The following is a 16112-nucleotide window of genomic DNA, read 5'->3' on the forward strand; positions in this document are numbered from 1 at the left end:
GTTATTAGTTTGCTTGTTCTTTATGTTGCTTGTGCTTTGAAAACCGAGAAAACTATGTCCACAAAAAAGGTAAATTCATATTTCATCTCTTTTTTTTTTTTCAAGATTATGCTAATAGAGCTGTGTTAGGAAATTGGCTTAAATTCTTTTAGATAGATTTCTTATTTGGTGTGGGAAGTAACTAGTTTCCTAATTGGATTTAGTTACCTGAAGTAGTAGTCAAGTAAAACCATATTTAGCAGGAATTAGATGTTATTTCCTACTCTATATGAGTTTATGAAATAATATTGGTTTCCAATTGTTATTTGATTTTTTTTTGCAGTAATGTTCCCTATAAATAGGTGGGTTGGCATACTACACAAGACACACACAAGGAGACACAAGGGGCATCATGTAGCCTTATACATGGGGTGTGAGAGAGGGTTCTTGGGAGATGACAGATGGTATACAAGGGTTGAGCTTGGGTTCAAATTGTATTTTTATATAGGGTTTTCCTCTCATAATAAAGAACAGATTTCTCTCCGTGGACGTAGGCTCAATGATGGAGTCGAACCACGTTAAATATTGTGTGTCATTTATCTTTCATGCTTGTGACTTGTTCCTCATTAAATTGTTGTGCATTTATGTCTCAATAGTTGTTTGTTCTGCGTCTGGATCCTAACAAGTGGTATCAGAGCTTGGTTGCGAGACTGGCCTGCTCAAGATTTGTAGTTGGATCCTAATTAACTATTGAGATCAAATGGATTGGTAGTTGTTACTAATTGAACAATTTAATGGGTGGTATCCTTGTTTCAATGACTTGTCAAAAAGCATTGATGGTGAAGGATGAAAAGTCGAAAAGTATGAAGATGTTTGATGGTGAATCTAGGCAGGTGATTCAAGGGTCAAGGAAAAGGTGGAGTCCAATGTTGATTTTGGACGTGAATCGGTGGAGACTTTCTCACATCTCCAACGATTGATACTCCATCCCGATGGCTTTTAGATCTCAGTTATGTTCTTTGGGTGGTGTGACACGTGTCCCAAAGAAACAAAGAAATCTAATTTTCATGCGCCAGAAGACTCTGACAGTTACGAGTTTTTCGTTTTAGGTGGAGTCTTGGAAACCACAAGTGGCGAGACAGTCCTGAGGATGAGAAGAAGTATGGTGATTTTATCACTTAGTTACCTCAATGGTTAGGATTAGATCTCACAGAAGTGGATCCTGGATTGCAAGTGGTGGTGAGAAGAAATCTTGCAAAGGGAGATAGTGATTTGAGACACCTTCTCACGAGTCAACTGGAGGTTGGACTCGGGGTAGCTATACATGTTCATTTGCCGATTGAATCAATTTGGTGTCAGGACTGTATTGATTCGGATGTGTAGTTTGGTACCATATTATTTGGTAGTTGAAGGCAAATGATTTCTAAAAAAAATTTTCGCCAAGGTGGAGATTTGTTAGTAAATTGGCTTAAATTCTTTTAAGTAGATTTCTTATTTGGTGTGGGAAGTAACTAACTTCCTAATTGGATTTAGTTACCTGAAGTAGTAGTCAAGTAAAACCCTATTTAGCAGGAATTAGATGCTATTTCCTACTCTATATGAGTTTAGGAAATAATATTGGTTTCCAATTGTTATTTGATTTTTTTTGACAGTAATGTTTCCTATAAATAGGTGGGTTGGCATACTACACAAGACACACACAAGGGGACACAAGGGGCATCATGTAACCTTATACATGGGGTGTGAGAGAGGGTTCTTGGGAGATGAGAGATGGTATACAAGGGTTGGGTTTGGGTTCAAGTTGTATTCTTGTATAGGGTTTTCCTCTCATAATAAAGAACAGGTTTCTCTCTGTGGACGTAGGCTCAATGGTGAAGCCGAACCACGTTAAATATTGTGTGTCATTTATCTTTCATGCTTGTGACTTGTTTCTCATTAAATTATTGTGCATTTGATGTCTCAATAGTTATTTGTTTCGCGTCTAGATCCTAACAAGCTGTTAACGAGTCGAGTCGAGCTCGAGTACATGATAATCGAGCTCGACTCGAACCTCTAATCGAGCTAGTTCGAGCTCACTCGATTAGTAATTCGATCTTCACAAGTTGTTCGAGATCGACTCGGTGTACTCGATAGAAAACTCAAGTTCGAGCTCTTGAGTTTTCTATCGAGTCGAGCTTATCAAGCTCGAAACTCGAGCGAAAACCACAAGCCAAGCTTATCGAGCTCGAAACGGGAGAATGAATTAGGTTAGAATATCAAATACATATTGAAATGACGCTAATGCCCCTACTATTCGAGCCTTTCGAGCTTTAAATGAGTCAAGCATAGCTTGGCTCGTCTATTAAACGAGTATCCAGTTGAACTCGAGCTCAGCTCGTTTCTCTCAATAAACGAGCCGAATCGAGCCCTTATCGAGCCGGGTCGAGCTCGGTTCGCGAGCTACCCGATTCGATTAACAGCTCTATATGCTAGTAAGATGAAGTTGGCAATTGGACGTGAGTGAAGATAGAAAGTGAAAGTATTTTTTATGAAGAATCTTTTTTTTTTTTCCGGAAACGATAGATGTCATTTTATAAATAGAGGTATCTTTACAATATTTTAGCAATGGCTCAACCAGCTGTACTAAGTGCACCAAGGCACTTGAGGAGAGCCAAAAAATCTCTCCTCATCCCTACATATGCTTAAAGCATAATGGCAAATGTGATTACATAAAGTCATATTACAACTAGTTCTTTCTTCAAAAGAGCACATTTGAAACAGATTAGCTAAAGCTTGTATGTCTTCCACCAATGTAGCAGTATTTGGACTGTCTCCTTTCCCAGATTTCAGCAAAGCTATGAGCTGTTTGTTCGCATTGATGATTTTGATTCTCTGCCAGCTCAATTGTCTTGCTTTCATAATTACCAGTCTTACTGCTTTAGCTTCGTCTTGAATATCCTTTCCCGAGCTTCTTTCTACTAGTTTCCATTCAGCTCTGATTCTCCCTCCAACCTGCCTGGCTACCACACCAATTCCCACCTTCTTGCCCTCCGCTGATTTCTTGGTAGCTATTTGAAGTTCCATCATACCTTCCTCCACCCTTCCTTCCTCCCTTGAGCTTTCTCTAGCTTTATCTGTTTCTGGTGTACTTTTCTCCATTTTCCTTATCACAGCTTCCTCATACTCCATCCATTCTGTACTAGCTTTACGTACAGATTTCCATCCATCTCTCTCTTTCCTTTCAAACTCTATATCATTTCTGTCCTTCCATAATTGCCACAGTATATTAGCTGTCAATGCAATATGCTGTCTTCCTCCTTTCCTACTTCTGGCTTGGGTTAATGCAGTCCACCATTGCTTGAAGCATCCTGTTTGGTTGTGTAAGCCATCCCATTGTACTGGTGCTAGTTTCCAAACCTTCTGTGCCTGTTGACAGTGGAAGAGAATATGTTCTACTGTTTCAACTCCATCTCCACATCTTGAGCAAAATGGCGATCCTTGTTTTGTTCGCCTGAATATTGATTCCCTAGCTGTCAATGTATTCGTAATGCACCTCCATAAGAACAGCTTGATCTTGTGTTTAATGTTCAGCTCCCACAGAGTCTTCCAGATCTGCTTGTTGGAATCATCATAGCTAGAGCCAGACTCACCTCTCGCACCTCTTCCTTTCCTCTTCTCTTCCTTGACTAAAGTCTGGTAGCAAGACTTAACAGAATATTCCCCGTTTCTGCTATGTATCCAAAAATACTTGTCCTCAGTCCTTGACAGACTGATTGGTATTTTCAGGATATTTTCTGCATCCTCCCTGTTGAACCTCCTACAGACTTCATTCCTGTTCCATCTGAAATTGGAGATTAGTTCCTCCACTTTCTGCTCCTCCCCCCTATCTGGTCTCATTGTAGTTGGTCTTCCATTCAAGTTGTTTGGGATCCATTGGTCTTTCCAGATTCTAATGCTCTTCCCTGACCCTACTCTCTTCAGTGTTCCCCCCTTCACAACCTCTCTAGCTGACATTATACTTTGCCAGAACCATGAAGAGTTTTTGGGGGTTTTACAGTTGAAAATGGACTCTTTAGGAAAGTACTTAGCTTTCAGAATTTTACTAACCAGTAGGTTTGGAAATCTAAGCATCCTCCATATCTGCTTTCCCAGTAGCGCCTTGTTGAAACTTATCAAATTTCTGAATCCCAGTCCACCATCCATTTTTGCCTTCATCATCTTGTCCCATGAGCACCAATGTATTTTGTTTCTCCCTTCTGCTTCACCCCACCAGTATTTAGCCATCAGTCCTGTGATTTCTTTGCAAAGTGTTACTGGTAACTTGAAGCAAGACATTGCATATATTGGCATGGCCATTGTCACTATTTTTAACATCACCTCTTTCCCTGCTGCACTTAGTAGCTTGTTCTTCCAGTTGTTGAGCCTGGCCTTTATGCTTTCTTTAATGTAGGCAAATATCTGACCTTTTGTCCTTGTGATCACCATAGGCAGACCCAAATATTTACCTTGGCTCACTGTCCTCACCCCATCCAGAGACTCACAGGTTTCCTTCATGTCTTCAGCCTTAGTGTTCTTGCTAAAACAGATAGCAGATTTTTCCAAATTAATAACTTGACCAGATGCTTTCTCATACTGATTCAGAATTGCTTTCAATGTCCTTGCTTCTTCCCCCGCAGCTTTACAGAATATCAAGGTGTCATCAGCAAAAAATAAATGAGTAATAACTGGTCCTTGTCTGCTTATTCTTAATCCACTTAGCTTACCCTGTCTAGCTACTTTCCTTAGCAGATTTGAGAGACCTTCAGAGCATAATAGGAACAGGTAAGGTGACAGAGGGTCACCTTGCCTAATACCTCTTGAAGGGATCACATACTCCTTAGTCTCTCCATTGACATTGAAGGAGTAAGAGACTGAGCTAATACATTCCATAATCCATGCTATCCAGGCCTGATTGAACCCCATCCTTTCCATGACAGCTTTCAGATAATCCCATTCAACTCTATCATAGGCTTTTAGACATGTCCAATTTAATAGCAGTATAGCCATCCTTGCCTTTTCTCTTGTTTTTAAGGAAATGTAGGCATTCATGCGAAATGATAATGTTATCTAAGATCTGTCTGTTTGGGATGAAGGCTGACTGGTTTTTGCTAATACAGAGTTCCAGGACAGGTTTCAGCCTATTAGCTAGAATCTTAGAGATTACTTTGTATAGGACATTGCAGAGGCTAATAGGCCTGTAATGCTTCATATCAGAGGGCAAATCTATCTTAGGGATAAGAGATATAATGGTGTGGTTCAGGGATCTGAGCATGTGGCTTGAGTGAAAGAAGGCTCTGATAGCTTTCACCACCTCCTCTTTAACGATAGACCAGAATTTTTGGAAGAAGAGAGGTGTCATCCCATCAGGCCCAGGGGCCTTATTGGGGTTCATGGAGAAAACAGCTACCTTAATCTCATTTTCCTCAACAGGTCTAGTAAGGTTATCATTAATCTGGCTAGTAATAGTGCAGGGAATGCCATCCAGAATCTCCTCTAGATCATCAGTATTAGAAGATTTAAAAAGCTGCTTATAGAAACTAGCAATCTCTTCTGCAACCTCCTTATCATCCTTGGTCCAAGACCCATCCTCTCTCTGCAAATTCCCTATCTTATTCCTTTTCCTTCTCCCCTTTACCACTGCATGGAAGAATTTAGTATTCTTATCTCCTTCTTGCAGCCAATTAAGTCTAGCCTTCTGACTCCAGTATAACTCCTCTTCCCTATACGTTCCCACAAGTTGATTCTTCAAGACAGCTACTCTTCCCTTTCTACCTTCAACCTCTGAACCTTTCTCCTTAATAAGTTGCTGCTTCAAAGTAGAAATCCTCTTCCTAGTATTATCGATAAAACCATTCCTCCACTTCAAAAGAGCAACTCTACACCTCTTAATCTTATTCATAACTCTAAACATTCTGGACCCTCCAACCTCCTCATTCCAGGCCTTCTCAATCACCTCTCCTACTCCCTCTCTCTGTACCCACCTTTTGTCAAAAAAGAACTTCTTTCTTTTTTTGTTTCCCCCTACCCCTGGGGTAGTATCCAGAATCAGCATGCTATGGTCAGAGGCTAAACTCTCTAAGTGAGTGCACTTTGGGTGCTCAAACAGATTACTCCATCCTCCACTACTAAGACCTCTATCCAGCCTTTGTCTAATCTCTCCATTCTGCCACTGGTTGCTCCATGTCCAGGGATTGCCTTCAAACCCAATATCCACCAACTGGTTTTCCTGAATGAAGTTTCTAAAATCATTAAAGCTCCACTCCTCCCTAATTCTACCTCCCCACTTCTCCTCGTTTGAGCATAAGTCATTAAAGTCCCCCATTATAAGCCAGTTTTCCCCCCACAGAGCTTTCCTCCTACTGATGACTTCCCATTGTCCTTTTCTCTGCTGGTTATCACAGCTGGCATATATCCCTATCAGCCACCAATCCTTTTTCACTTCTTCATCCTCTATCAACACTTCAATAGTAAAGGCAGAATGTTTGATCTCCTTAACCTTAGTTTCCTCATTCCACATCAGACACATACCTCCAGACCTGTTCAAAGCTTCAATCACATAACAGTTATCATAACTCAGGATCCTTTTCACCTTCTCCATATACTTACCTTTGTTTTTAGTTTCACTGAGGAAGATCATGTTCAGGGAGAGGAGGCTTTTAACCTCCTTCAAGTGGGGAATTGTCAAGGGGCTCCCTGCACCTTGGCAATTCCACACCATAGCTCTCATTGGTCCTTTGGAGACCAGTGCGGGCTGATCCCTTCCCCTTCAAACAGCTCCCTACTTACCCCTCCAGCCTGATCTCCCCTAATCTTTTTATCTATGTGGTCCTGGTTCTCCACCTCATCCATTTCTTCATCTCTCAACTGAAACTTCCTTTTTGTCCCATTAATCTCCAGTAGGGGAGTTCTAATCTCTCTAGGCCCAGAGAGCACTCTTCTGAACCTCTTCCCCTCTATCCTACATCCTCCTTGGTTCTCTTTGTTGGTGGTTTCATCTGTTTCCATATGCACTAATCCTCCACTTACACTAGACCTTCCTTGTCCTCCTTCTCCTTCTCCTATCCTTCCATACTCTTCCTCCTCAGTGTTAACCATATCAGTAGCTTCATCATTCCTAGCCTCCAGAATTCTAACTTCTTCCAGACCTGTACTGATCTTTATACCTTCCTTTATCCCTTTCGCCTCCTCCTTGTCTTTCCCAGAACTCCAGTTTGGTATTATCCTGCCCACCTTTTCCCTCCCTATAGTAGGAAGGCCCCCCTGCTCCTCCTCCAAAATCTGGCCCTCTCTCCCCCTAACTTCCATTGTCCTGCTCATCCCCACCTTTTCCTTCAGACCTATTCCTTTCTCCTGTTTCTCCATATCCTCTAATCTGATCATTTCCCCATTTCTTATCTTCCACGCCTGTTTGTGTGGCGTCCAAGTCTTTTGGCTGTTATCCTTCTGAGGAGATCCCCTTCCACCAAACACCCTCATCCAAGGACCGTACTGATTCTGGTATTGCCCTTTTTTCACCACCACTGGGAACTTACAATTCTTTTCACTGTGCCCTATAACACCACAACTATAGCAGAAGTCAGGACATCTTTCGTACTTAAATGACAGCCATTTATTCACCCCATTCATCTGGATCGTTGTTCCCCTCAACAAAGGCTGTGTAATATCTATCAGAACTAGAAGCTTCATATGTTTCCCTTCCTTGCCTCCAGATTGAGGGATTAACACCTCCTTAACTTCATGAAAAATGGTGCCCACTTTCTTTCCTACTGCCTTAGACAGACAGTGTATGGGTAAGTTCCACACTTGCACCCAAACAGGGGCTACACTAAAAGCCTCTCCATCCTCTTCTATCCCCACCTCCCAATTCCTAAGCACTAATATCTGGTTATCTATGATCCAGGGACCTCCTTCCAGAATGCGCTCCCTTTCCTTCGCATCCGGGATAGTAAACTGAAACACATTAGGTCCTAACTCAGCTACTCTAAGACCTTTAGGGTAGCTCCAAGCCATAGTAGCAAAATTTTTAGCTCCTGTGAAATTAGCAACCTTCTCCCCCCTTATCTTACCTATAATGCTATCTTGACACTCTATAATTCCTTCATCAAGGTCCCCCAGATCAAGAAGGGTACTTCCTACTTCCTTCTCAGATAGAGCGAATTTCTGCAGCACTTCCACCAGATCCTCCTCCATACTGTCCCTAGTAGAGAAACTGACTACACCCCTGACACTTACCACCAGACACCCACTAACACCTAGCTCTATAGAGGTTAAAGAAAAGGTAGCGTTTTCTCCAGACTCACACAAAGCTAACTAACAGAGCTAGAACTACTAGAAACCAAAAAACAAGAGCAGGAAAGGCCTAAAACAAGAGCAAGAGAAGAACAGTTAGGCTACCTTCACCAGACGTCCTCCCTTTGATAGAGTTGAAGAAGTTTCCGACCTGCTGCTAAGAAGATAGAGCTTGCTGAGTCACTATTTCCTACCCTTATCACCCAGTTGTCCTCTTCTTCTTCCTTCCTTTTTCCTCTTTTTTTTTTTTTTTTTTTTTTTTCCAAACAAGCCGCTCCTTTTTTCTAGCTTCCTTCAATGCACCTTCTTAATGATGTCTGAAACTGAAGGCTCAATGAATGCTTGGCTTTACGATCCCGAAATGCAGACAATTTGGTATCTGGAAATTAGCTCCATTTCAAACTTTGAAGAGTGTTCATTGGTTGCTTGAAGTTTTCAAAAGTTGAAGTTCCCACCAAGGAGAAAAAAGCTCTCTTCCCAAGAGAGAGAGAAAGCCTCTACACGTGAGAGGAAAACGGTTTGTTTTTATTTTTTATGAAGAATCAATGATGGAAGAACTCAACTTTTGTATGCAATTAGGCTTTTTTTTTTTAAGTTAAAAAATAGGGTATATTGAATTTTGGATTCTATCAGTAATCATCTGATCTGCATTTTACTAATGGTTCTCAGTTCATTTTAAATGATATGAAGCAATTTTGTTTCATTACGACATATAGCTAGTTTAATTTTCAAAAAAGTATTCTTCCAGGATTGTCAACAAGAATTCAGAAAATGAAAATAGCTTAAAATCTTTGCACAAGGTCGTTGTGTTTTCTTTTCAAAAGAACTTTGTGGGATCGCTCTTCAGAAAGTGCTTGAGCACAAAAAACAGAACAAAATAAGAAAGGGCAAAAGCCATTGCTCTACTCTTGGTGGACAAGATTGTTCCTACTTGTTCATACTAAAGTCTCTTTCACTTTTTACTACGACACCTTCAAAAATGCCGTCAGATCTAAAGTTGGGAGAAAAAAGTCGCGGATCAACTGGTCCTGGAAGACTGAAGGAAAGAGTAAAGGGTCCAGGGGGGCATTGTTGCTGAAACTTCATTCCATAGACTCGAGAATTCCTCGAAACAGTTCTTGCACCAGTTGTTGTCACCCCTCGCACATGAACATTTCCATCGCGTTCGACCTCACAGCTAAATTCACCTGCAGTGAAACCATTCTCAATGTCAAATTTGACAAGTATTGTGTTCCTAGTTTTTAACGCATGGAGTATTTGAATAACAACAATTAGTGCAGACGGATGTAACTAAGTTGGACATTGGCACAAGCAAGATGTGGAAAATAAAGAGGCAGAGCTATTTATACCAGGATCTTTCTTTACTCCAGGTAGGGCGACACAAAAGTAATATGCTGACTTGCTAACACCAATATCTACAGCTCCTACGGGTGGCCCGATTCCTCCTCTATTTGCTGCTCCATTCAAGATGACACGCAAATCTGAGCTACGTTCTTGCATATTGGGAATGGGAAGAAGGGGCATCATACAAGGTCCATACAGTGAATTGTTTGTTTGTAACATGGATGTCTGAGGATCACAAAGAAGCTGGTTCTGCAGATCATATTGGAAGTTCATCGATGCATCATGATTTTCAAGTTCATCAGAATCCCGAGTCCTAGGGACTGCAGTAAGAGGTGAACGATCACAACAGTGGCTCTTTTTCGCATCATCCTGAGATGTTCTTGAAGAACTATCATGGTCATCATTAACTTCATTCGCAAATCTTTCCCTGCTGCTGCTTTTCCAAACTATTCTCTTAACCTTCATCTCTGGATGTAAGTTATCCATTCTGATTTTAAAGTATCTCCAATGGAAGTATAATTATGCGCCCTCAAAGTTTATCTATAATATGATTGTCAATACAACATCATAAGGGCAAATAAACAAAAATAGCAAGAAGAAGATTAAGGAAAAGTCATCGTATACTAGTTTCTTTGCATGTATCAATTAGATAGCCATGTCAAGTAGGGTGTGTTTGTTAGTCATCTTACTTTGCATCAATAGTTGAAAAGCAATTAGTTAAATCCCACCAGTATCAAAAACTAATCATAATTGTTCCACGGGATAATCAGAACCTTCCTTAAGATGGGTTCACAAGACAATATTTTTCCACATTAAAACTTGGGTGTGAAAAACTACTACTGCTTTTTCATATTCTGTAAGTCCTTGGATCATAGTGTCCTCACTTACAGTTAACAAAACTCCAATATCTAATCAATTCACTTACCCATTCTAGAAGTAGTTGTCTAGTTCAATCAATAAAGAAACACATGTAGCCACCAAAATCACAAGTCTAATCATCATCGTCAAGTTCTAAAAGATAAGCAAGTGCCAGATACAAGCACATACTGGATTTAGGGTGGGAAACATTGGAGCAATGCAAGGTAATATAATAATATAATAATAAAGTGAAGAATAAATGAATTAATTGAACACATTCACTGCAAACATAAGCAGTTTAACTATTATTATGAAACACAGAAGCAGAATCTGTGTCCTGCATGCCGCCATTCAGTCGACCACCCGAGGAATTACAGATTCGGAAGCACAAATATATGGATAATTTGCAGCAAGTGGTCATGACTACCAAGTAAAACTAGTAGCCATATAAAAAGCCCACAACACGTATGCACCATTCAAACAATAAAAGACTTTGATCCTGCACCATGCATTATCAAGCACTAACGCTACTTACTTTTTCCCCAAATGCCACCAAGAACTAAGGCCCTGTTTGGTTCCAAGAAAGCAGTGAGGAAATGGAAAGTGAATTCCTTGTAGAAACCTAATCCTTTCTCTTGTTTGGTAAACAAAGGAAAGTAGTAGGGAAATGGAAAAGAATTCCACGGAAAGTAATTCTTTTTCTGAATCATGGATTTTGTGAAAAAAATGGGATAGGAAAACATGAAAAGATAAAAAGAACTCATCTTAAATCAATCATAATCAATTTTGTTGAAGCCGAACTTTGATGAATGATGATTCTCACTCTTAAAATTGCCTAACAATTGTATTGTATTTTAATTTACTTTAATTATAGTGGACAACCATGGTTAGGTTCTAAATGGTGGACAACATTGACAATTCAATTGATTATGTAAACAATTCTATCGTGTCTAAGCTGGTAAGAGAATTGCATTGTTACAAAACTAAGTTCAAAAGCAAGCTTGAATCCTCAAACTCCATAAAATTGAAACAAGTAATGTATTAATAAAACTGAAAAATAACCAACATGTTAACCCAAAGAATTCAAAAGAAATAAAAAGTTGCAAAATTCACCAAAATTTAGCTCTCTTTATTCCAAAAAAAGGCCTAATAATCTGAAATTACATCAAAATCCACTACCTCATAAATTTATGGTAAAATATCAACTGAGTTATGGTTTCTTTGCTTTTTGGAGAAACAAAAGAATGAAAAGTAACCTTTGTAGTTGCAACTGCTGCATATAAGGCAGTTTATTTGAACTATTTCATAGTTAAAAGGTTGAAAATAGATAAAGGGTACAACCTTTCTATGCATAATAGTAATGCTTTTTATTACTGAATCATTTGCTATTACAGAGCTATAACCATATCCTAGTCGACGGCAGCAAGGCCACAAAAGAAATTTTTCAATACATTGGCTGCTCAATTATGCCTCCAACATTTACACTTCGGAGGCTCTATCTGCGAGTAATACATCTTCTTAGCGCATTCGATTACATTAGGACAGAGGATTCTACTAAGGGAAGAGAACCATGTCCTTCAATATGACTCCGTCACATACCTATCTTCTTGGAACACTGCATTCACATTCAATTTTTTGCACACGCTCTAGAAACTTGTCATTGGCATCTGATCAACAATAGCATGTACAACCACATTTTAACAAAGAAATCTCATTTTGCAGTAACATTGCTGAATTTTTGTCGAAACTCAAACGTCTTACAGTTGCCATGGTCGAAATTACATAAAATGAGATTGAGGCAAAGCAAATTCAAGAGTCCGCTGGACAAAATACAACCATAGATAACTTATAGAAATCCAACCTGCAATACCCTTATAAACGATAAATAATTGTCAGTTTGGTTATTTAACATCACAAACATCTCAACTTTATAGATGTCATGAGTTAGTTAGAAGTTTCAAGAATTTCACATATCTTTCCATGTAGATTACACAATGTGATGTCACATCACATATGGTTGGTTCCTATATCTGGACTAAACTGATGAAGTTAAGTTCTTTTCTGTATCTTAGTCATAATGACAAATATCTTCCTAAGGCTAAACTGCTAATTTAATAATATTCTAAAAGGATTCCGATCATCCCCGTTTTACTCCCGATGGTCATGTAGTATTAAGAATCTTAAACTTGCTTGCATGGTTGTAAATCGGAAAATTCAAAGAATATATCAATTAAATGTTGGTAAGATCAAGATTAGCTGTGACTTTAATGCTTAATGAAGGTAACTTAAGTTAGCTTGAGCAGATACAGAACAAGTCAAAATTCATCTCCTTAAACAACCAATGCATGTATGATTAATAGACATAAAAATCTATGCAGACCCATATACAAATTTCTAAGGCGATGAATCAGGAATACTATACATATCAACCTACATTACGGGTAAAACCACGAAAATCATCACCATCAAACGGTTTGAGATATTGAACAGCTTGGAATGGTACTAACATAGTCTACTCACAACACCAAAGCGAAAAAAAAATCAGTTTACCTGAATACAAAACAATAATAAGTATAAATCTCTTGAATGAACAGGAAAAAACCAATTCCTATGCCCATGGAAACAGAAGAAAAGCAACAGAATTTAAAAAAAGGACCCCCGGGGGGGGGTAGGGAACTGAAAGTCTCCAAGGGAGCAAACCTATGCCAAAAAAGAGCAATTCGTTTTGATTTTGCACTTCCCATCGTCCTTTCTCTAAAATAGGCAACGCCGGCTGCCGGAAACCACGTTGGAGAAGGAAATCTAGTGGCTAGAGAGGAGAAAAAATTGTTTGAGAGAGGCTAGGGTTCGATTGCAAAGGGGAGACGTTTTTTAATTTGACCCGATTTCTCTTATTACCCGGTAGGATCCACATTTGGCCCAGTCCTTCGATATTTTTACCCAAATAGAGTCCGCATATTGACCCGGTTCTCAGTGATCTCCTTCATTTCCTCCCATTCTCGTAAGGTAACATTTGTTAAAACTTAGAATGTATTATACATTTAAACTTTATTTAAAAATATTTTTAAGCCAAAACAATTTTCTAGAAATTCTTTTATATTTAAAAAAAACTTGCTAGGAATACTTATCAAAGATTAACACATTTTTTAAAATCATTTCTCCAAGAATTGATTATCTTTTAAATAAAAATAATCGTGCTTTCAAATGATTTTGTATTGCTAAATTATTTATAAATGAGTCCACCTAACGACGAAATATCATGAAATATTTTTAAACGATAAGCAAAAATATGAAAATTTTAAAAATAAAAAAAGTAAATCATCTTTTAATTTATTTCTATTGCTTAAAATCGTATTAGTTGTTTGGATAGGGTATTATTTGAAATATTATTTGGAATAATTATTGTAGCACTTTTTGTGATGTGATGTATGTGAGATAAAAAGGTGAATTAAAAAATGTGTTTATGATGCAAGTGAAATATTATTTGGGATAATATTCAATACATAAATCCCAAATCAACATATATAACCAATGTTTTTTAATCCCTTTATTTCATTTCCCAACTAACAGAATAGAGTAATATTGAAGCAAGTTTGAAATAATTTTACCAATTAATTGAGAAAAACAACCCGAAAGCAAAACCAGAAATTGTCACACTCCAGAAGGGTCAAGTTCTTGGTTCAAGGGCCTATAAAAGCTTACAATTCCCTCCATTCCATATTATCAATTCAAATGAGTACGCAGTATGCAAAAAACAGCAACATTTCTCCAAAACCCATCAGAAACTACGAGGTTTTCTGAAGTTGGAACCCAAAACAAACGTCAAAATCACCAGAAAGAAATCCTCTTTGAGACGGAAACTAAATACTTGAGGCAAAGTTCTGGTTTTGGCCATCCAAACATCACCAAGAACCCATCATCAAAGTGGTCTTCTTTGATCAAAAACTGCATCTTTCAAGGGAAAACAAAACAAGCCCTTTTGATCTATAACCGAAATCGTGGAGTAGGAAACATTATCCTGGGTGCAATCCCTTTAGCCCTCAAGGCTTGTGCTTCATTATCTATGATTAGCCTTGGCCAAGCTTTACATGCTGAATCTATTAAAGGAGGGGTAGAAGGTGATGTAATGGTAGGGACTTCTTTGCTGGATATGTATGGCAAATGTCGCGAAATAAGTTATTCGCGTAAAATGTTCGATAATATGCCTGAGAGAAATGTTACTACCTGGAATGCAATGATAGGAGGGTACATGAAAGTTGGAGACTTGAAATCTGGAATATTCTTGTTTGAAGAAATGGCATTAAGGACCTCAGTGACTTGGAATCAAATGATTGATGGGCTAGCGAAAAATGGAAATATGGCGATGGCTAGGCAGTTTTTTGATAGGGTGCCAGAAGAGTTGAGAACTGTGGTAACATGGACTGTAATGGTTGATGGGTATGCTAGCGGTGGAGAGATGGAGGCGGCTAATGAAATTTTCGAGATGATGCCAAAGAGGAATTTTTATGTTTGGTCATCGATGATTTCAGGCTATTTTAAGAAGGGCAAGGTTGAAGAAGCAAAGGCAATCTTTGATAGGATGCAGTTAAGAAATTTGGTGAATTGGAATTCATTGATATCTGGATATGCACAGAATGGACTGTGTGACGAAGCATTGGATGCATTTACAAGGATGCAAAGTGAGGGGTTTGAACCAGATGAGTTTACTTTGGTGAGTGTATTATCAGCTTGTGCTCAGTTGGGTATCTTGGATGTTGGCAAGAAAGTGCATGAAATGGCGATCCAGAAAGGGGTCCAATTGAATAACTTTGTTCTTAATGGATTGGTTGACATGTATGCAAAATGTGGGGATCTAATAAATGCTAGATTGCTCTTTGAGGAGATGCCATGCAAAACTACGGCAACTTGGAATGCTCTGATTTTGGGTTTTGCAGTCCACGGACAATGTAAGGAAGCTACTAAGCTTTTTGGCAGAATGGATAGCAGGGGTGAGAAGCCTGACAATATAACCTTTCTTGCTGTTCTATCTGCGTGTGCGCATGGGGGATTTGTTGAAAAAGGTTTAGAAATTTTCTCCAAGATGGAGAAATATGGAGTGACAGCGAGCATCAAGCATTATGGGTGTATAGTTGACCTCTTGGGCCGTGCAGGGAGAATACAAGAGGCCTATAAACTAATCAAGGAGATGCCCTTAAAACCAAATGAGACGATTTTGGGAGCTCTACTTGGAGCATGTCGAACTCATGGAGACACAGATATGGCAGAGCGCATGCTGGAGGAGGTAGACGGATTAAAATGTGGCTCTGCCGTGGATGACCCTGTTCACTATGTTCTGCTCTCAAGTATCTATGCAGCTTCTGAGAAATGGGAGCAAGCTGAAGGAATGAGGGTGGCTTTATTTAATAAAGGTTCTAAAAAAGCAGCAGGCTGTAGCACTGTGATGCTTGAAAGCACGGAAAGTAGTTTTATTCCGCCTCTAAAGACCAGTTGACATCTTTAACCAAATCAAACGAGTGGACCAGAGTAGATACTGGCCTTGCTAGTTTTTTAATCAATGACGAGGACTTTGAGCAGTTCAGAGAATGACTTTGAGAGTACCAACTGCATACAATCCATTATATAGA

The 16112-nt window shown here is 39.1% G+C and overlaps 2 protein-coding genes across 2 annotated transcripts; one reads left to right on the forward strand and one right to left on the reverse strand.

The window, feature by feature from the left end:
- Nucleotides 1-9076: 9076 nt before the first annotated feature.
- On the reverse strand, nucleotides 9077-13475 carry LOC113713390 (alpha-crystallin domain-containing protein 22.3-like). The gene is made up of 3 exons (XM_027237113.2): nucleotides 13189-13475; nucleotides 9636-10170; nucleotides 9077-9473 (listed from the first exon to the last, which is right to left on the reverse strand). The coding sequence occupies exons 2-3, from the start codon at nucleotides 10114-10116 to the stop codon at nucleotides 9214-9216; spliced, it is 741 nt and encodes a 246-aa protein (XP_027092914.2). The 5' UTR covers nucleotides 10117-10170; nucleotides 13189-13475; the 3' UTR covers nucleotides 9077-9213.
- Nucleotides 13476-14106: 631 nt separating this feature from the next.
- LOC113714849 (pentatricopeptide repeat-containing protein At3g21470-like) lies at nucleotides 14107-16071 on the forward strand. The gene has a single exon (XM_027238966.2). The coding sequence runs from the start codon at nucleotides 14234-14236 to the stop codon at nucleotides 15977-15979; it is 1746 nt and encodes a 581-aa protein (XP_027094767.1). The 5' UTR covers nucleotides 14107-14233; the 3' UTR covers nucleotides 15980-16071.
- The last annotated feature ends 41 nt before the right edge of the window (nucleotides 16072-16112 follow it).

This window comes from Coffea arabica, chromosome 10c, assembly GCF_036785885.1.
Source record: "Coffea arabica cultivar ET-39 chromosome 10c, Coffea Arabica ET-39 HiFi, whole genome shotgun sequence".
NCBI lineage: Eukaryota > Viridiplantae > Streptophyta > Magnoliopsida > Gentianales > Rubiaceae > Coffea > Coffea arabica.